Here is a 22,006-nt window from a genome sequence, read left to right as displayed (position 1 = left end):
GCTCAGAGTCTGTGGCAAAAAAAAATATTGTTGTTGCCCTCCATCACATCTGACTGCAGTGGAGCTATTTTTTTTAATGAGTCTGTAGATAAACTCCGAAAGACTTGAAGATGGAAATAATAAAACATCACGCCACACCCTTTATTTTTTTTTAATTTGTAAAAAAGATTAAAACCAGGAATCATTTTCCCTAAAAGCAATGTGATGTATTATTTGTCCAACACAATACATTGAAGTGACTGGTTGTTTATGTGACTATAACAATAATCTTACCGAACTGCAGGGTTCTGTAAAACAATGTGGGGAGTTTAGAGGTGAAATCGTGTCAGGAGGCAGATTTTCTCTGCGCATCACTGGGAAAAACACAAGTTCGCCGTTAGTGGGCATCATATTGTTGCAGGATGATGTCAATGAAATCAAGTTTCGAGCATTTCAACTGAAATCTCGTGTAAATCCGTGGGAAACAGATCCGGAATGTGGGCTGGCTGCGCCTGATCCAAAAAGTGACCCAGTTACCGACAGGAAGAGCAGAGAGACGGAAAGGAGGAAGGAAGCGCGAAGCGAAGAGGAAAGGAGAGAGTTAGCAGACAAAAGGAGAAGCTAAGGAGCGTGGGATGACACGGTGGGTTAGGAAGGAGGAGAGAGGGAGCGCACAGACACAGAGAGGTGACGTCAAACCCGAGCGGAGCAGAGTGGAGTGGAGCGGAGCGGAGCTGACCAGCAGCCGCTCTCTGCGCCTCTGCACGCGGCCGCCGCAGCTTTGAAACACCGCGGAGGAGGAGCAGGAACCGCGGAGGTCGGACCGGGAGAAGCTGACGCTGGCGCCGCACCGGGACGCGGCGGACGCGCTGGTTTTGCGCTGACTGAGAACATGCCGGCTCGCCTCGCGCGGTCAGACAGGTGTTGTCAACGCGCGGCACGGAGCTTTGATCTGCGCCGGAGGGCTCGCGCTCGTCGTTGATCCGGACTGCGGCAACAAGTTTCATGTTCTGAATTTTCTCCGGGTTGAGATTCTGGATTTGATGGATCTGCTGCTCTGCCTCTTTTCCTCCCCTTGTGATCCTGTTGGGAACCTTGAAGGCAGCCGGGGATTCCGCTAATGTCCCTCTCCGGCGCGGCTGTGCGCGCAGTGGAGAACCGGACCCTCCGACCCGCTTAAATACGAATTTTATTCTCTTCCACCTGCGATCCACCTTGCTTTACACGGGTCCCAGCTTGGCGTGGAGCCGCGAAACCACATGGTGCCCACAGTCCGGCTACAGTGGCCCGAGCTCCTGCTGCTCGGACGCGCCACCCGGTGATTTTACCACGCGGGAATCATGATGGCTGGTCTGGCAGAGGCGGTATTGGCGCGGATGGTTCTTTAAGGGACCGACTACTCTTGACAATGACCTCCAGCAGCGCTCTGCCCCGCGCCGTTCCCACCCCAACCCGAAAGAAAAGCACGCGCCCTCGGTTCGATGCGCACGAGAAGACGTCGTGTCCCCAGAACCGCTGATCCGACTGACAGTCCGGAGAGGAGGAGGAGGAGGAGGAGGGGGAGGAGGAGGGGGAGAAGGGGGGACACACGCTGACACAAACGATCAGAGCAGAGAGGTGGTGATGGAGCTGTCGGAGGTGCGGTGCTCCAGCGCCAGCGAGGAGCTGTACACCATCAACAAGACGCCGAGCAGCAGCGACAACAGCAGCGGCAGCGGCAGCGGCAGCGCGCGGCCCAAGCGGCTGCTGTGGCAGAACGCGGTGCGGCACATCACCGAGCAGCGCTTCATCCACGAGCAGGGCGGCGGCGGCGGCGGCGGCTCCGGGGGAGCCAAAGACGACCCTTTCGACCCGATCCAGGACGCACGGAAGCAGTCCGCGGGCCGGACCTCGGTAGGGGACCGGCACAACAACGGCGGGACCAAAGTGTTCCCCGAGCGCGCCAGCAGCGACCTGGGCTTCTTGCAGATCGACTGCGCGCCCAGCAACTCGGACTTCTTCCTGAACTGGGGCTACACGTACCGGGGCGTGATCTTCCCCACGCTGCGGAACGCCTTCAAGTCCCGCGACTTGGAGCGCCTCTACCAGCGCTACTTCCTGGGCCAGAGGCGCAAATCTGTGGTGGTGATGAACATCCTGGACGTGGTGACCAAGCTCACCCTGCTGGTCCTGCACCTCACCCTGGCCTCCACCCCCATGGACCCCATCAAGGGGATGCTGCTGGGCTTCTTCACCGGCATAGAGGTGGTCATTTGTGCCTTAGTGGTGGTGCGGAAGGACACCACCTCGCACAGCTACCTGCAGTACAGCGGCGTGGTCACCTGGGTGGCCATGGCCACGCAGATCCTGGCGGCCGGCCTGGGCTACGGGCTGCTGGGGGACGGGGTGGGCTACGTCCTGTTTACGCTGTTCGCCACCTACAGCATGCTGCCGCTGCCGCTCACCTGGGCCATCCTGGCCGGTCTCTTCACCTCCGGACTGCACATCCTGGTCCAGCTGCTCATTTCCGAGAAAGCACAACTCTTCACCAACCAGGTGAGTCTTCACCTTCCTCTCACAGCTTAAGATCCACCTCCGGTCTCTCCTCTTTATGTAACTTTCTGTTCTCCATCACTTCACCGCTGCTTATGTGTCAGGAAATGTTCTTTTTTTTTCTTTGGGGAACTGTGAAAAGAATATCACCCGTGGAACACTTTTATCTGCATTGTGGATGCGTGGAACTCTTTGGGGCGCTCCTGTTTTGGTTTTTGTGATATAATGTGGCCGTTTGTCTGTGGCTGCTGAGCTTTCAGCACCAGGAGCTGTCCACCACGCCGTGTCAGAGGATCAGCTCCCTCTACTGGTGAACATTGCGCCTCCTTCTTCCATAAAAAGCTTGATCTTTAACAACCTTTGTTAACTAGATTCCCTGAAAACTGATCCCATGCTCACTGATCACATCAGAACATTCAGGAGACAGATGCACATCAGCAAAGGAATAAATATTGATTAAACAGCAACTAGAAAACCCACTCTGACGGTGGTCAGGTGTGATGGATCAAACCCAAAGCTGCTGGTTCTGGTTCTGTTTTTGTTTTTTTGTTTTTTTGTGCAAATCTGTTTACTTGTGGTGTAGGTGGGGATGAGCCACCCACGCCATGCAGAGAAATACTTGTTGGTTTTGCGGGAGCAGGGTGGGTTTTTCTCTTTGCTGAGAGCTGATCTTAAACCAGGATCAGCATCGTGTTTCTTTTGGTTTCTCAGACGGATTGAGAGCAAAAACCTTCCTACCACTTTTTGTTGGGATTTTCAATGAAAAAGCAACGTGGAGTGGAGCACAATCATGAACTGAAATCTCTGAAACATCACACACAGACTGAAATTTTGGTCCGTTCTTCTTTGCAAGGCCAGCTGAAGCTTAGTCAGCAGGGATGCAGAGCGTCTGGCCACAGATTCTCATGTCTTAACTTTGACTGGGCCGTTCTACAGCATGGATGGATCTTGATTCTCTGTTGTTCTGGTTAAACGTGGAGGATTGTTGTTCTGCTGAAAGCTTAGCCTGTGCAGTGTTAGCTTCTTGTCACACACGGCATACTGCAAGTATGCCAAAAGGTTTAGTTTGGCTCCCGTCTGAGCTGTGTCCCCTTACACAGCTTAAGCCAAAGTGTAAACAGGACCTATTGTGGTTTTCTATGAATGGATGTTGGTTGAGAAGTGCGGGTTTGTGGAGGGCACTGCAGGTAGCTTGGCGTATTCTTTATAAAAACAATGCTGTGTATGAAGGCAGCTGGTTGTTCTGGACTTTGTTTAGAGGAATTACGGTAAAGAGGACAGAATACATATGCAATGCGCATATATATATTTTTAGAAATGAATGTATCTAAAAAAAAATTGAAAACAATCATTTCCTGACACACGCTACATAAAATAAAACACAGTGGGGTTTGTTGTTTGATGGGTGTGAATAGTTTGTGAGTCTCTTTCCCTGTATTGGTGCATGGCAAAAAGATGCTTAAAATATTTTTTATAAAATGCCCTTCTAAGTTAATCCTTTGCTCAATGTTAGATGTTATTTGGCTTCCCCGAACAGTTGGTAGAGCTGAATCGTTTGTGTGACTCTTGTCCCTTCTAACCCAATTATTCAGCTGTTGAAGATAGTATTTTCCTAAAGACAGGGGGTTATGACATAGGAGGAGAGAAATAATCAACATGGAACTCCCTACCATGTAGTTTGCGCTGGGAATGAAGCTTTTCGTTGTTTCTGCGCAGCCCAAACAGAAGCAGAAACTGCCTTACCTGTCAGCAGGCTGCAGAGGAAGACTTTCTGCTCCTTACTGTACTTTAGTTTCTGGTTCTTAGCCCGGTTTGGCTTTTAACTAATGAAGTAGTGTTATTAAATGGCTTCTAGGTGGGTCTTGTTTCAGAACTAGTCTCCACTTCTCCTAATTTTGATCTTTTAAAGGAGAAACTCCGGCTGGAATCATCTGCTAAATTTGTCCGACAGAAATGCCGTTGAATCTGTGACTCAGGGACCATAACTCTGAACTGGGCTGTAATGCATCAGCAGGACAGGCAATCCTTCATCTTTAAAATGCTCACATTTTTATGAGATTTTCCAATAAATCTAAAATTTAATTAACTTAACACTAGAAGCTCAACTCGCATTTTATATAAATTCAGCATCTTGTGCAGATCAATTAGCAGATAGCTTCCTTCAGGAAATGGCGATAACTGGTGCAATGTAAGCCTTACACCGATAATAGCAGCAATCTTTTTTTTTTCTGCAATATCTCAGCTGGAGTTGTGTCTGCTCCGGAATTGGGTTTTTGCCTTTTGCAGCTCAATATTTCCAGCTGATTCCTCTTGTTATTGTCGAGAGGAATCTGCAACAAATCAGTCCACATGGACCTGAATAGGGCTCTCTCTCTCTCTCTCTCATGAGATTAACCATGCACTCTGCAGGAACGGTCGCAAAATGGTTCTAAATTTAATCTGGAGCCCTGATAAATATGGCATCATTATACGTGGAGACATATGCAGCATGAAACATGACCCCCAATGCAGCAAATACCATAAACTAATGCAGTAGTAGTGCAATAATTCATAAACAGGAGGTCTGAAAGGTTTATAGACTGCTGTTAAAGGATCAGATATTTTAAAATAGAGACCATTATAAATCATTTCTAAACTTCTACATTTTCTATGAAATGTTTCCTGTAGAGTTTAACTAAAAAAACAAATGAAAGGCAAACAAAAAAGCTGCAATATCTCGCTTGATAACAACAGATATTTGGTCGAGGAACATTTTTACTCAGTTCAGTCTATGACATCAGTATATTAGTTAATTGAGTGACTAAACTTTATTCGTATTGCACCTTTCACAGATTAAAATCACAGAGTGCTTTACAGAGGGGAATAAATACCAAATAGAAATATAGGAATTGGTAATAGAAATACCAAATAGCAACGCCCCACCAGATGTCGCTTTGGAGCTCTATGCTATAATCAGTGGGACAGGATCATTTTTATAGAGTAATATTGTAAAAAAAGACCGTTGCAGATAAACATTTATGTCTATACATCAGAAAACTGACAAGCTCAGTAGCTAAATCCTGTTGATGAGCTTTGATATTGAGGTCAGTCCACCAACATTTTTAAATAATGAACATCTAAATCGCAGTGAGCATGCCCAACACGCTCTCAGTAGACATCTGTGGGGCACAAATACTACGTCCCAGGCTTGGACTGTCCAATCAAAAGACTGGAAATGCACGTGTTACGTTTACGTTCTGCCGGATAGTGTGTGACCATCTAGTGTTGGTTGTCTTTGTTGGCTCAATAAAGGATTGATGTGATTTCTTTCTGTTCAATGAATGTACAATATGAGTGAGCCTTTATTTGTAATTTTATGTATAAAAATGTAATTACATTTAGCTTTTATATAATGGATTTTCTAGTGTGTTAGTGTATGCTGATTTATCTGTTTCATTTAAAATTGATCAAAGTCAGATTGTATGCATCACATAAATTAGTGTCTGTTAATAGGAGTTGATTTCTTGTGCCCTACTTAACGTATCGTGCCAGAGAAGCCGCTGGATCAGTGAACATCCCTTTTGGATTTGTTGCCCAAAGACCTGAAGTTTGGTGCCATCAGACTACAACACAATGTGTCAGGAGATTTTAGCCAGGCTTGGATGTTTTCTTTAGAAAAAAGTGATTCTGTGTTGCAGACGTCCTCCTTCACTTTGACATGTGGAGAATACAGAAGATGGTTCTCGCAGGTGGAACCCAACTAGAGCTCTTTTGTTGCTGTGGTGGCCCTTTTGACCAAAAGGCCAAAAATTATTACTTCAGTTTCGTTTTTATTCAATTGAAGAAACTTTTGGCACATCCATGCATTGATTTCTTCTAGGCAATTACTCAGTGCCTGAACTGGTTTATAGTCACCTGGTGATGTAGAGCTGTGTGTCGTCTGCATAGTTATGGTAGCTGATGATGTGTTTTATCATCTGAGCAAGAGAGAGCATGTAGATATTGAATAGGAGGGGACCCAGGATGGACCCTTGGGGAACCCCACATGTGATTTTTGTCATCTCTGATGTAAAGTTACCTACTAAAAGTCCTTTAAGTAGGATTTAAACCAGTGGAGAGCTGTACCAGAAAGGCCGACCCAGTTCTCCAGGCGCTCTAACAGAATGGAGTGATCATTTGTGTCGAATGTCCAATAGGAGTCAAAAATGGTTGAGTTTGCTGCAGATGAACAGTTATGCTTTACTTTGTACCTTTTTGGAGAATTTAGACGCAATACAAAGTTTTACATCAGGTAAGACAAGGTTATCTTATTCACTTTAGTTCACATTATGTATTTTTCAAGACTATTGCAGTCGTAAGCATTTTAATTCACACCAGAATCAGAAAAGAATCAAAAAATTAGTTTGTCGTCATGACTTATTTTCAGCTCATGTGTTGTTGCAGCTCAGATGCAGTCCAGAAATACCTGAAGGATACCTGATGAGTACCTAGCATGATGCAACCCCCAGTTAATGCTGTTAAACTCCCTGAGCATGCTGACTGCAGCGGGGAAGCCCAGCAGTTCTTCTGCTGCCTATCCTGTCAGTCTGGGGGTGTCCAGCTCCAGTCCTGGAGGGTCGGTGTCCTGCAACTTTTAGATGTGTCTCTGGTCCAATACCTCTGAATGTGACGGCTGAATTACTTCCTCTGTGTCCATTCAGGTTCCCCAGAGTCCTGCTAATGGCCTGAATATTTGACTCAGGCGTGTTGGAGCAGAGATGCATCTAAAAGTTGCAGAATATTAGCCCTGGCCTGGGGTTTGACACGCCTGCTGCCTGAGTCTGAGGCTGCAGATGTGTAGCAGCTGCCTGTACGCTGCACTGGCAATTTTGCTTTGTGCTTCACATAAACTGTATGCAGCCACAGGACCACTGCTCGTTTTAGAGGGAAGGTCAGAGGTCAAGAGGAAGGGAGAACCGGAACAGTGCATTTTTGTTTCCCCTCTGGCTGGAATTAAAATGAGGCGTGTGAGAGCTGGCACCATTTCATCTACAGAACATGCAGACAACTTTGAAGTTTATTTTTATTTATTATTTTTTACAGTGAAGCAAACAACAAAAAGTGCAACATAAGAGAAAACTTAAGCATGAATAACTAATTATTCCACACCCACTTGTGTGGATAGCTCCTTGTTCTTCAGGATGTGATGCCTCCAGCTTGGTGGTGCTGCAGCCTCAGGTGTGTTCATACTGACAGGTCATGTGACACTTAGATTGCACACAGGCGGACTAGATTTCATTGATTTCTAAAGGTAACTGGTTGCATTGTAATGTTTTAGAGGCTTCATAACAAAAGGGGGTGGATACACAAGCACACAGCGATTAATTTTTTTTAAATTTTCTATATATTTTTCTAATTTCTCTTCCCCAATTTTAGATGCTTTTGTGCAGATCTGTCTCATAAAATGAGATTTGAAAAACAAGGCGCTGTTTCAGGATCTGGAGGCGTAAAGTTTGAGCTGCAGAGGCTCATGGCGTCATTGCAATCAAACCTCCAATCATGTACCGCTTCACTCCGTGTTCTGACGCCTTTCCTGGATCTCATGTCTCAGTGATTTAGGGGGAAAAAATAGAACAACTAAATTTGTCTTCCAGTAATTTGTTTTCGACGCCTGAAGCCGTTTGGTGACAGGAAGGATTTTGTGCATCAGCCTCAAACTGATTTCAGGTTTAATGTTTGTATTGTTTAGTGTTTTCCTGTGTTTAAGGTTTGTTGCCATGAGTGACTAAATCAGCGCAGCAAGCGTGAAGAAAAACAGTCAGAGAGAATCATACAATCTTTTCACCAAAGCTACATGGAGGGGAAAATGTTCAAATGTAACGATTTGACCAAATTTGACGAGGTGCGTGTTGTGATGGCTAGCAGGTCTGAACTTTAGCTTTTATTTGATACAATCAATCAGTGTTGCCAAGGCCTATTGATGCATTTATGGAGCGAAGGCCCGCCTCTCTAAGAAGGAACATTTTGGTATTTTTCCAAGGAGAACAAGGAGCAGACCCAGGACTCACAGGGAGATCCCATGTCATGTTTTGTGATAATTTCCTTACCAGCATGCAGAAGCATTGGAAGGATGCTGAGTGTAAAAGACAAGGACGTTAGATAAGAAATGTACAAGACGTATAATGAACTCTGGGTGTAAGGTTTGACAGCTTGTGGAATGGAGAGGAGAAGTTAGATCTGGTCAAGTTATGGAGCAGTGGTCCTGGTATAGAGAGTGTTTTATTGTCTGGAGCTGGACGAATGAAGTTGAGGTGGGAGCAAAGATCCCGTTGATGAGTGAGAGACTTCCTGGTGAGGATTTGTGTTCCTGAAGGAGTTTCGTTAGAGCTTGAAGGGAGTGAACGCTGGACAGAGCAGGCGGGCAGATAAAGGCTTTAAGATGTCCAAGCTGCGGTGGACGACTGGGACGTTGAGGAGCTCCTGGTCAGATCTGCCACAGGGAGGTCTGAAGAAGGGATCCAGAGATGGAGCTTTAACTGTGACCTAGGAACACGGAGAGCATGAAGGCAAGCTGAGGAAAGGCAGAGAAACATCAGAGCTTTTCCATGAAATGTGCAGAGAGGTGTGCAGTCTGCAGTAGAACCACCACGTCCTCCAGCAGATATTCTCTGTTCACACAAACACAAAGCCACACTCACTCCAGCATCTCTACATCTCATGGCTGCTTCAGGAACTCCTCGGCCTTCCAGGTGGAGCTGGAGGAGGTTCTGGGGTTTGACTCTAAAAGTCCCCGTTTGGACTCTGCTGCTGCAGGGTGGGTACTGTATGGACTTTAGTTCATGCAGGTCTTCTAGAATGAAGCCCACTTGGTTCAACAAAGTTAAACCCAAATCTTCAGAACCAGCTTGGTATTCTAAGTAGGTCAGTTCAAATGGCCCAAAACATCTAGGACACTCTTACTGACACGCTTGGACACCATCTGGCTCCTATTTATTCTCGGTTCGTATCCATGTGACCCAATATAAAATGTTGGCTGGATCTGTTCTGCCAGTAATAATTAACTCCTCCACTTGGGGCAGAAACTCCCAAACCCGGAGGTGGAGATCTCACCCTCTGGAAAAAGGCATTGAGTTTTTATTTTCTCTATAATTATAAATGTAAATTAGGAGACGACGACTACGACAGGAAGAAATCTGTAAGAATATGAAAAGTTTTGTGACAGACATTTTCCAGCATCTCCCAACATTTTAGAAAGTCCCTTGCGAGAAAATGTTGAACTAAGTAGAGGGGAAAAAAAGTTAAGGAGAAATCTGAATTATCGCTTTTATTATTAAGTTTACAACATAAATCTGAATTTTATGGGTTTTGTGATTAAAACCTAGACTTCAAATGAAAACGACTGCAAACACAACTGCACACATGTGCAATGTATCAGTAAAGGTCTCCTTCTCAGGATGGTGTTTGTTATGGCTGACAGACCCCTGCCTGGTGATATGATAATTAAAGTCATGTTTTGCATAAGTCAGTGATCTGTGGGAGCGCTCGCTGATGAGAGCATTAATTAGCTTCCAGCTGTGCTAAGATACGTCTTTACTTGAGTCTTCAGAGTAAGTACTAACCCGCTGTACGCCCTGCAGGGCGGTTGGGGGGGGGGGGGGATTGCTTCACGGTTCCGGGTCGGTGTCAGCCAACCTGAAAACTCTCCCGTTCACACGCCCTGACTTGTTCTGGCTCCAGCTTGTGTCTGCAGTGGGGCAGGTGCGGCCGGGTGGGGGCGCAGCAGAGGGCGCGGGATTAGAAGACTCGGCGCGCTGCAAAGTGAAGCATCCTGAACTCAAGCGGCGTTAATCTGCTCTCATTAAGCGTGTTTGCTGAAGGACGGAGGTCAACGTCTTATTGCATGTACTGCAGAGAGCCGAGTCGGAGACGACAGAGTCTGAAATGATTGTGTCAACTACAAAAATCACAGGGAAATGCAAAGTGCTGGATTTATGCATAGAAACTAGTCGCATGAGGTGTTTTAAACCCAGGTTACTTCCACATAATCAGGATTTTATAAATTAACGCTGGGAAATCAAAATGTTTAAAATGTTGAATAAATGTTCTTTACATAAGCTGAAAAGCTCAGAATATTCATATGTTGTCATTTTTCTACGCAAGCATCAATAGCAGTGCAATCAAAAAATGCCCTAAGACGAAAGCTTCTCACATGGCTTTTGGAAATGTTCTAATTTTTTATTTTTTATTGAGTTGAATAGTTTTTAAATCATATATAAGCATTCTTTAAATTTTGTCCTTGGGTTCTCATGGCGCTCCGTGACAGAAGGCCGCCCCGGGTGGGCAGCCATGTTGCTCGTATTAAAACCTGCCTCCACTCTCTACTCTTCTTCCACTTCTCCCCTTCAGAGACGCTGCTTGAGCCGCTCCTGGAGCTGAATACGCTGTTTGGTCTCCTCCTCACTGCTGTCAAACAGCAACGAGGTTGTTCTGGTCCGTAAGGAGGAGCCTGTGTGAATGCTAATGTGTGCGGAGTGTGAGAGCATCATGAAGGCGTTAGCAGCGGGCATAGCGTGTATTCTCCTCACACACATCCAGAGCTGTGCATCTGCTGCACGTCCTGCTCCCTCTTTCAAGGTCACACCGAGCTCACCGGAGCGCTGGCTGCACTGAGGAGATAGCGGCGGGAAAATAAACTAAAAAAAGCCAAGTGTGAATTTGACACGGAGACGACACGCGTGTATGTTTTTAATCTCCTCGCCTCTGGCCGGCCCCGCAGAGGGGGGGGGGGGGGGGGGGCATTGCAGATTTTAGCATTCAAACAGCTTTGCTCTTTTCCTCTTCCAGCCAATCACTGTCAAGCACTTTGTTTTGTTTTTTACGTGTGTGTTCAAAGACGTTTCGCTTTGTAACATTGGGGTCTTCTGAGATTCCCTCCTGAAGCTGTTTACAGCAACAACCCGAGCTGATCAAGGCAGGCCTCGTTTGAAGACTAGAAATAAATACGTGCTCTAAATGTGAAACTTTTCACCGCTCTGTCCATTTTAGCTCCACGAGGAGATGCTGTTTTCTGTGGTTGATGGTGTTTTGCTGTGGTTGATGGTGTTTTTCTGTGGTTGGGCTCCTTAATGTACTTGACGGCTTAAGCTGCAGTTCATCTGGGGCCAGGTCTTTTTTACTGATCTGTCTTCTTTCTGCATCTGGCGAGGTAAATATCTCCACACCAAGCTGAAGGAGAAAACTCTTCCGTCACCTCGGCTTTAATGCATGTTTGGTGAAACTACCTGGAGTGGGATTGTTTCACTCTTTCCCATGTCTCCATTGAAATATGACAGGATTACAGAACAAAAGTCCTCTTAGTTAGCCTGTCTTTAGAGCTGCTTTATTAGCAGCTGATGTCAGGAGACTCAGAGGAAATCTTACTGTAAGTCCTCCTGTCTTCCGCAGGGTTTGTCTCCGCAGATTTTTGCATGATAATGAATTGCATCTATCCTTTATGAACGCCAAAATATTTATCTCTAAATACTTACATGTTGTCTGAACTCTTATTGACTCCTCTATATCTGCTCGCTGTCACTGTCTTCATGGTCTGGACCATCATGTCCTGTCACATCTCTCTGATGTCTGTGAGATACTTTTCCCCTTCTGAGTGGATCATGTTCATAGAGATCAAGGGTGCGGATTCCCAGTGTCTTGTTATTTTTGGTGTCATTGTCATTTTATTTCAGTTCATATATTGTTCATGGTTAAGGCTCAACCAGCTGAGAAGGACGTTTCAAAGCCCTATGAATGCCACCCAGAGGTCAGATAATTATTAACTAAGATAATCAGAAGTTAGGTTAACCTGTTAGTTTCACTCTCAGGTTCCAGCACCCAGCATGCCGAGTTGAGTAAATCATTGCAGTTGACCATTTCCTTTGCAGTGTCACACATTTAAGATTTACCTTTTGATATACCTTTTAAGATTTACGCTACAGTGTTGAATTCACACTAATGCAATGCTTAAAGGTAGAGTCGACGATTTTTCCTTAAATGTGGGTTATAAATGTTCAAATCCCTTTTTGATACACAAGAGCGTGCTACCTGCTCTTCTCTTCTCAGGGGGATCGGATGAAAAAAAATCTCCCAAATCCACTCTGGTCTCATTTCTTTCTACTGAAGCATTCCTCTTCTTCTCATAAACATGAACATGGTTTGTTTCTTGCGACTCTCAGCCATGTTCGAAGACTAACACCGAAGCTAACCGCTAACCTAGCCGCTAAGCTAACCGGAATAATGAACACTAGCAGTGTGCACGCGCAGCCTGCAAGTGGAAGCCAACAAGGAGCGTGGACACACACTGACGTTACGTGAAAGTGTCAGGATGATTGCCATGTGGGACAACCAATAGTTTCTGAGTTCTGGAACTCGAAGCCTAAAAAGATTGTCCACTACAACTTTAAGCTTCATTCTCCACGATTGGAGGAAAATGCAGATGCGTTATAGTGTGATGTGGGACCAGAATTATTCATGCTGATGATGAGGTTAGGTTTGTTTTATCAGACGGTGGCCTTCAGCGTTCAGGAGATGGGATAAATATCAGTTAGTTTTGGCCCCTTTCTCTTAACTTCTGAAAAGGGGAGTTCTCCCTCAGCAATCCCCCCATTTTTTGCCTCATATCAAAACCTTCTAGGTCTTGACCTGTTTTTCATGGAGAGAAGAGACGTTGGAGCACGACATGAATTGACTACTTTGTCTTCAGCGAAGAGACTGATGCACTGGTCTGTGGTGAGCAAAGCGGCTAAAATGTGGATATCTGGGGGAATGGATCACGGCTAAAAGAACAAGTTATTGAATTGAGCTCAAGCCTTCATTTAGCTGTAGCTCTCTCAGAGTTTCTGCTTCCTCAACCCTTCAGTACCTCTGAAGAGATCTGCAGCCATGTGAATCTTGACACAGTTTCTTCTCGCTCAAGTCAGATTGACCTTTAAAGACCGGCTGTCTGTCCAGGCAAGGCTACGCTCGGTCGGGTTTATCTGTCGGCTTTTCCTCAGCGAGCAGCCGGGCAGCGGCAGACCGCCTGAGCTCCATGAAAGCTCGTTCCTCTGGGGAGGAGGGACACAGGGCAGGGAAGCGCCATCCTTCTCACCTCTCTCTCACCCTCCGCCTCCTCGATCTTGCCCGTTTCATGCAGTTGATCTCAGACAATCTTGCTGTTACCAGACACTGCACTCAGTCGCTCTTAATATTTAATGACATTTCAGAGCCATCAGATGGAGCTTTCTGTGCTTTTAATGGACGAGTTTTCCTGTGACATCCCCCCCCAGACTTTTCAAAAATGACCACAGACTCCCGAAGCTTTATTCATCCCTCTTTTTCCTACACGTCTCACGGGTGAAGCCTGAAATCACATCTCGGAATACGGTGAACACTTCTCTGCCTGGAAAAGTGCTTCTTAAATCGCACTCGATTTTCTCCAAAATATTCTGCTGTCTAACTGAGAGCCGGGCAAGTTGTTGAGCTCAGAAATAATTTAAAGCTCCTTCCAGCTCGTTTGCTGATTATGTAAGAGTGATGGCTGCATTAACAGGGCCTGCAGTAAAGATATGGAAAAGTCCAGCTGGTGGGAAAAAAGCAGCCGGCTGGTGGGCTGTATTGGCGCAGCAACAGCGGAGGACAATCTGGGCCTAAAACGCTGCAAACTGTTGTGCCAATACCTCATATTGGTACACACTGGTCTTATGTTGTGTTCAGTCCATCCTATAAGTAAAGAAAAATAATTATTTGGGTCCATTTATTCAGTGGAATATTTCACAAGTTTGGAGCATGCAGCCAGAGGCGTCATTGACCGTTCCATTTAATCAAAGTTGTAGAGTGGGTCACTCTGAGCCTGGGTCCTCCTCAAAAGTAGTTCAGCTGAGAGAAACGGACCCCACCTTTACACCCCATGGACACCAAAAGTTGTAGATTTGTAGATCCATAAAATGTCAGCAAAATACGGAATAAATTTAAATATTTAGACACATTTTTAGATATATTTATTGTACATGGAGGGTGCCAATATTTCTTGCACTGGTATTTTCTTTTTTCATTTATAAAAAATAGTTTTAATTTGAGATTGTTTCCCTACCTGAATAAATACTCTGAAAAGAAATGTTGATTTTTTCCCCCCCTACATTTTTCATAATAAGTTGATTTGAATGCAATACAACATATAGTTTAAGGATTTTTACACATTTCTACCCAGAGGGGCCACGGATATTGAAAGGCAATGTTGCAACGCTTTCTGGTGACATTGACTTTCTATTCAGTTTATTTCTTTTAAAGCCTCTGTAGGATGTTCCCACTAGAGCTCTGTCTAGTAGGAGTTATTACTTTGCCGTAATAATGCCTACAGAGGCTGTGGAGTATCATACATGTGGCGATGTCATCATGTCCTCCATGTATCAGCAGCTGCTAATAGCTTCTGGCTACGGTCATCATGTGAAACGTTTGTTTTCTTTCTAAAGTTGCTTGTAAATTCTGAATCAAGTTTTTTTGGCTCGTTTCTGAACATGCAGTCAATTCTCTGGGCAATAAAAAAGCAACTATAAACACGAATAAAGAGAGCAGCTTCTGTTGTTGCACGACAGAAAGCGTGAACCAGCCGGCTGAGCCTGAACCATCCCTCCTTATCTGCGTACATTCTTCCTGAGACAAACAACGGAGCCCTCTTCCCCGGAAGGACAGAGTAGTTCCTGCTCCACACTGCTCTGTTTCTAACATAAAGCCAAAATAAATGTCACTGTTATATTGAACTAACTTACCTGGCCAGCAGAAAGCTGCAACCTCTGCATCCGTTTTAAATCCCCACTCCCTCATGAATTATCTCCACCTGGTAATAATAGCTGCGCAGATATAGACTCTCGTTTCTCATGGTTATTACTACTTTTTCTTTTCTTGGTTACTTTCTCTTCCCTCTCGCTGGGCAAAGAGTATGGATGGTCCTCCATTTCTACACAAAATAGCAAATAGAGTGATCTACAGTGGTCTTTGCTTGTTTATTCTCCTCCTCCACCGTCAGCACGTCTTCATATAGAAGACAGATAAAATGCGTAAGGCTGACAAGTTTTATTCCTTTCAGCGACTGTAATCAGAAACAGAGACTTAACATGGTGCCTCCCAGTGGGTGCACCGCCACCTGTGTATTTACAAACTACTCATTCTAAGTAATGAGAATGCTTTAATTTTTGATGATATATTAGACTTTGCCAGAATATGTATTAGAAAGAGCAATGCTTGATTTTTGCCAAGAAAAAGCTAAATGTGTTACACTGTCTTATTAAGACTACAAGAACGTAGTCGTTCTTGAGGAACGTGGGGATAATTCAAGGATATTCAAATAAAATCAAACCAAACATGATAGTTAAAATAAATATTTCATAGAAATTATCATGCATTTCCCCTTTAGTGGATATTTTGAAGCCTGAAAGTGAAGTAGCACCTTGCAGATTTCTGGTTTAAACTGAAATTGTGTTTTATTGTGTTTTAGAGGTAATTATCAAAAACATTACCATTTTTTACCAAAGTGGCAGCAGGTTCCAAAGTGTTCTCTCTGCCCTGAGATCTACATCTAAAATGCACTGACACCGAACATGTCCTGGTAATTAGCTGCTGTGTTACGGTGTGTTTGTGGTCCAGCTTGCTTTGGTGCCAATCACAAGTCAAGGAGGTCAGGCTGAAAATTGTCCTGATTGCCGTCCCAGAATGCTGCCAAGCAGTCGGTGCAGCGCTTGTTTTTAAATGGTGTGGAAATCAGCCGCAGTAATCCCACAGAAAATAAGGAAAGGAGACGTTTTCCTTAAAGCTTGAGGAAGTTCTCCACCACAACTGTTTTTATTTTTCATTCTCTGACAAAACTAGAAGCATAAAACAAAAAGCATTTGTGAGTTTAATTTCCCCTTTTGTGTGTCGGTATTTTTACAAAATCTCGTTCTATATTTTTATTAGAAGTGTGTCGTTTTATGCGTTCAAGGCAAGAGAGCAAAGAGGATTTTTGTCGCATCAGGCCGTATATGTTGAAGACATTACCTTTTTTCAGAGGAGTTGTTTAAATGTTAAAATTTTACAGTGAGGAGAAAAACATGGTTCTAGTTGCAGCATCTTGTGTTTTATTGTTCTCTGGCTTTGGTTACTGAAGTTGTTGTTTAACATCTGCTCCCTCTCTGCTCATTTACTCACCTGTGTAGCGTCGCTTAATCAAAGTCGCCAGGATAAAAACTCCTCGGTTCACTTCCTCCATGGCAGGTCATCCATCATCCTCATTTTTCTGGTCTGGCCCTCATCTAAAGCCCAGAACATGACACCTCTGTGGACTTTTAGTGTTCTGACAGTCAAACCTGTTTGTTTACTTGGTTATTTTATTTACATGATTTTTATTGTTTTTAGTGTATTTAATTGTTGAAGCAGCTTTGTTTAGCGTAAGATGTCCTTGATTAATTTCCCTGTAGGGACAGTAAAGTGTGTATTTATCTAAACTTTGAGAGTATTTCACAGAAAATATACAGACAAAAGGTCAGGTTTTTTTTTAAAGTAGTAGAGAAAGGTGTGGAAGGCTCTGGATTTAGATTTAGTGAACAATCAGTGAACTGATTACCAAAACTGGTTTTGGTAATTTTTTTAAAGAATTACTGTAATAAATCATCATATAAAATTGAATTCACTATCATGATTGTTGGTTGTCAAAGCAGAATCTAAATAGTATTCACCACCTGTTGCATGGCAGGTACAAAAGTGCAGTGGCTTCTTCTTAGGTGGAAGAGTCGAGGAAGTTTTTCCTCCCTGTTAAAGGGGAGTTTTCCTCTCCACTGTCGCTTCATGCATGCTCAGTATGAGGGATTGCTGCAAAGCCATCAACAATGCAGACGACTGTCCACTGTGGCTCTACGCTCCTTCAGGAGGAGTGAATGCTGCTTGGAGAGACTTGATGCAACCTGCTGGGTTTCCTTAGAGAGGAAACTTTCTCACCAACCTGTAAAGAGCCCTGAGATGACATGTATCATCACTTGGCGTTATATAAATAAAAATTATTGAATTGAATTGAAAATAAAAGCACCACCAAAACTACAGAAGTACAAAATGTGAAACTGATCTTCCTGTTGTTTTCCAGACAGATACAATCCAGAGGAATATGTAAAATATGGAAACCGTTTATTGTGAACATGGATGCTGCTTTGAATTGTTCATTTTGATAAACCCCTTAATAATAATTACCCTTGGCACTTATAAATAATCACACTCAGCCAAACCAAGCCTGCTGCTGCACAACTAAGGGCCTGATTTTCAAATGGTTTGTACGTATTAAAACAGGTTCAAGGTGATTATTTTTGTACAAAGCTGATCGTTAAACTAGGAGCAAAACAGTTTGGGTCCCTAAAATGAGCAGAACAGTGAGAACAAACTTTTTTCATGCCTGCATGAATATGCATGAATATGCAGATCATATACAAATGACCAACCTGCCCAAATTTATGGGAGGGGATATGCAAATATAAATACATAATACCCACAAAGTGATTTTCTAAGAGAGTTGGCACAGCTTTTGCCAATATATTTAGTATCTCTGAGAGTCAACGCAAACTCTCACGTATGCAATACCTGCGGTCCTTGTGGCCAGAAAGGAGGCTCTGGTGTAATGACAGAAGGACGGAGAGTCTCTCTGCATGTGGACATACTTGGACTGTTAGAATAACAACAGCAGAATACCGTCTGCTGACAAAAAATTACCTTTTTTCTTTATTTTAAAGAATAATTATTATAGTCTCTAAGACAACATTTATCAGCAGGAATTATCCATTCATTTAAACTGGTTTTGTGCGTTCTGGGTGTCTGGAGTGAAGGATTTGAGCTTCTTCCTTCTCTGACAGCGGCTCCCAAACTGCCAGCAGCAGACGCGGTTTGCTCGTTTAATGGGGCGGACACAGTCTGTGTTGTGCTTCTTGGCCACCGTGGATAAGAAGCACAACACAGTAGAAGTCAGTCTTTGATGACCCGGTGAAACACGAACGTAATTAGCTGTCGTTATTTGGAACCTTTGACAATCAGGCCCTTCGTGTTCTCCAGAACTTTAGGAAGGGGTCAGATTTCTGGCCTCGGTCACTGTTTGTCAGCTCGCTGGTTCCCCCGTCCTCGACCTCCATGGGACCAAACAAAACGATGTGTCTGGAGGATTTGCAGCCCCAGAGCCTGGGCTGTAAAAGTGATAAAAAGGAACCCTCGCAGCGCCTCATTTCCTCCTCTCACTGCTCTCTCTTCTGGGCTCTTAAACCTTTTTTGTGGACTTCTTGTGCCGGAGGAGCGTATGGACCAGATAAATCACACTCTTTGTCGCACAGTCGGTCCTGAAACCAGAGGGAATAAGGAGGACGTTCTTACCTTGTTCCTTCATTCAGAGCTTTTGTTGGACGCTGAATGCAAATTTAAACGGTTCAGTTCCCCTCCAGTTCATTCAGCAGCGCCGACCGACCTCCAAAAAAAAAGTTACCTGGAAGTCATTCTCGTTTTCTTCCCAAATGCTGAGTCAGCGGTCCGCCTTCAGCTATTATCAGCCGGGCAGAAAGGCATTCATCTCAATGAAAGCCATGACGTCTTTCTCACTGAACTAAATTGCTGACAGAACCTAATTATAGCTCATTGAATCTCTGCTGGTGAACAGAACACAAACATATTCTCCAATTAGAGCTCCTGGACATGAATCAGGCAAACTTGTGTACGTTTTTTTATCCTCACACACCTGATGCAACATGCAGCCGGTGTCAGCACTTCGTCATGATGCATTCAGGACTTAGACTGTAGCAAAAAAAGCTTAAATTCAGCCTTTGTGGCCGCCTCATGTGGAGCTCCAAGTCTAGTCAAGTTTATCTGTATGGAACATTTCAGCAGCAAGGCGTTCCAAAGTGCTTTACATCATGAAAACATAAAAACATCATAAAAACACAGAAACAGTGACCAGTTGAGAGAGCAGTGACCAACATTAAATCTGATCAGGTGAAAACATCATTATGTTGGTCAGTGTTCCGGTTATTATGGCTGAAAGCAGCTCTAAACAGGAGGCTTTAGGTCTGGTTTAAAGAAACTCAGAGTTTCTGCTGATTTTACAGTTTTATGGAAGTTTGTTCCAGATTTGTGGAGCATAGAAGCTGAAGGCTGCTTCTCCATGTCTGGTTCTCGTTCTGGGTCTGCAGATTAGACCAGAACCAGAAGACCTGAGTAGTCTGGAGGGTTGATGCAGCAACAACAGGTCTATAATGTATTTATGTGCTAAGCTGTTCAGTGATTTATAAACTAACATAAGGATTTTAAAGTCTGAGCTACAGGGAGCCAGTGGAAGGACTTTAGAACCGGGTCCATGTTCTATCTTCCTGGTTTTAGTGAGAACGTGAGCAGCAGCGTTCTGGATCAGCTGCAGTAGATTTTTAAAGCAGACCTGTGAAAACACCGTTGCTGTGATTAATGTGACTAAAGATAAACACATGGAGGAGTTCCTCTAGATCTCGTTGGGACATCAGTTCTTTAATCCTGGAAATGTTCTCCAGGTGGTAGAAGGTCAACTTTGTGACGTCTTCATGTGTCCTAGAAGGTTCAGGTCTGAGTCCATCACTACTCCCAGATTTCAGGCCTGATCTCTAGTTTGTAGCTGTAAGAACTGAAGCTGCTGCTGACTCTGGTTTGTTCCTCTTTAGGTCCAAAGAGAATAACTTTAGTTTTGTTTCTGTTTAGCTGGAGAACGTTTTGGCACCTCCATGCATTGATTTGTTCTAAGCATCCGTTCAGGTCATGGGACAGATGCTCCACTAAAAATCTTATTTCAAACATTGCCTGAACGCTCTTTGTAGTTTTTTTGTATTTTCTTTTAGAAATACCTCATTTAACCTCAGTCACAACCAAACATAAAAGATTGTTGTATATTTTCCTAAATTTCAAAATGTCTTTTTTTTTCTTTTCTTTTCTTTTTTTTTTTTTTACAAAAAGCTACAACTTAAAGTCAGCATTCCACAGTTGGACATTTTTATTAACAAAAAAATGTATAAAAAGATGTACATGCCCATTTTTATCCCATTGTCTGTCAATATGTCAAACTAACACAGACCTGTTTTAGGTCAATCATGATTATTTAAATTATTTCCATTTGCTAAATGCTGGAATAAGATTAAAATGTTTTTATAGATATTTTCTTGACTTTCTTCAAATTGGGTTTCATGTTAATTTTCTTTAGTATTTGGTATCATTGCCTTTTCAACTGTTTGTCTTGGTCAGATGTTTTGTTGCTACATACGCTTCTTACAACAGAGCGCCTGAGGGCAGCTCAGGCTACAACGCAGCTCCTCAGTGTGAATGTGTGAATAAATGAGTGAGAGTAGTGCAGAGTGCTTGGACGTCCTCAGGACTTAATAAGGTGCTTTACACGTGCAGGACATTTGTTCATACATTTCTGTGGGATCAGGCCTTCAAAATCTTTAAAATTTGATTAAATTTTTCCACATATCCCCCCCCCCCCCCATCCCTAATGATGCCATCTGTTTCGTAAAGCGCACCAGTCCCTCCTGCAGCAAAACACCATCATCACATGATGCTGCCACCACCGTACTTTACAGTTTGGATTTTGCTCTCGCTTGCAACCTTTGTCTTCATTGTTAGTTCCTTCAGACCACAGGACAAATTATAAAATGTAAATCGTTGTCCCAGAGTGCGTTTAAAACTGTAATCAGGCTTTTTATGATGCTTTCAAAGTAATGTCTTCTTCCTCTGTAAGAGGCATTTTAGCACACGTAGTCCAAGGTGAATTTCCCCAATGGGGACAATAACGTATAATCTATCTATCCCCCACAAATGTTCTGAACGGTGAACCTATCTCCTTTCTGAGCAGCTTGATGAATGAACCCAAGGATGAAGCGGGCATGTTGTGGTCTGCAGTTTTCTCTCCGAGATCTGATTTCCTCTGTTTCCAGGATATCGCACAAGAAAGCAGCATGTTTCAAGTGTTTCTTTACTAAAGACTAAAGTTTAGTCTGATTTCATGTCAAACCATGAGGAAAGAAAGGGTTACAACTTCTTATACAGAGTATGTAACAACAGCAAGTGGTAATTATCAGAGTCAACATTGATTAAAATAGTTTTCCTTCAATATATACATATTGGTAATTTTATAGTACAAAAAAGGATCTTCTAAAAATAAATAAGACAGTGTCACAGAAATGCACAATGAACACATATTGTCTATTTAGTTAAAAATGCATGAACTATAAGGACTCACCTTCTCTGCTTTGTGCAGCTTTCTCCCACATTTCAGCCGTTTCAGAGACAGACTGTCCCCACAACACCGATTGGCCCCCACAGAATGACTCCAGGCAGTAAAGCAGGCGTTAAAAAATGAACGGAGGTGGCTGAAGGTTGAAGGACAAGGTGTATCGATTAGCTCATGCTAATTGCTAACTGACGGTGTGGGACCTTTGGACCTGACTACGCCTGTCTGCAAAGGTCAAACACGCAACGCGCTGACTAATGGCCAGAAACAGATTAAAGA

General features: G+C 43.8%; 1 protein-coding gene across 2 annotated transcripts in view; it reads left to right on the top strand.

Moving 5' to 3' along the window:
• Positions 1–301: 301 nt before the first annotated feature.
• adcy8 (adenylate cyclase 8 (brain)) overlaps positions 302–22,006 on the top strand; it is a 139,120-nt gene continuing 117,415 nt past the window's right edge. The window contains exon 1 of one of the 2 annotated variants that reach the window (XM_012850328.3): positions 302–2,514. In XM_012850328.3, the coding sequence (XP_012705782.2) occupies positions 1,603–2,514 (912 nt within the window). In that variant the 5' untranslated portion in view covers positions 302–1,602. The remainder of the gene's footprint in view (positions 2,515–22,006) is intronic. The other variant, XM_036131225.1, reaches the window with a different exon arrangement.

This window comes from Fundulus heteroclitus, unplaced genomic scaffold (assembly GCF_011125445.2).
Source record: "Fundulus heteroclitus isolate FHET01 unplaced genomic scaffold, MU-UCD_Fhet_4.1 scaffold_42, whole genome shotgun sequence".
Lineage (NCBI taxonomy): Eukaryota > Metazoa > Chordata > Actinopteri > Cyprinodontiformes > Fundulidae > Fundulus > Fundulus heteroclitus.
Note: the sequence above shows the minus strand (reverse complement) of the source record. Positions and strands in the feature narration are given on the sequence as shown.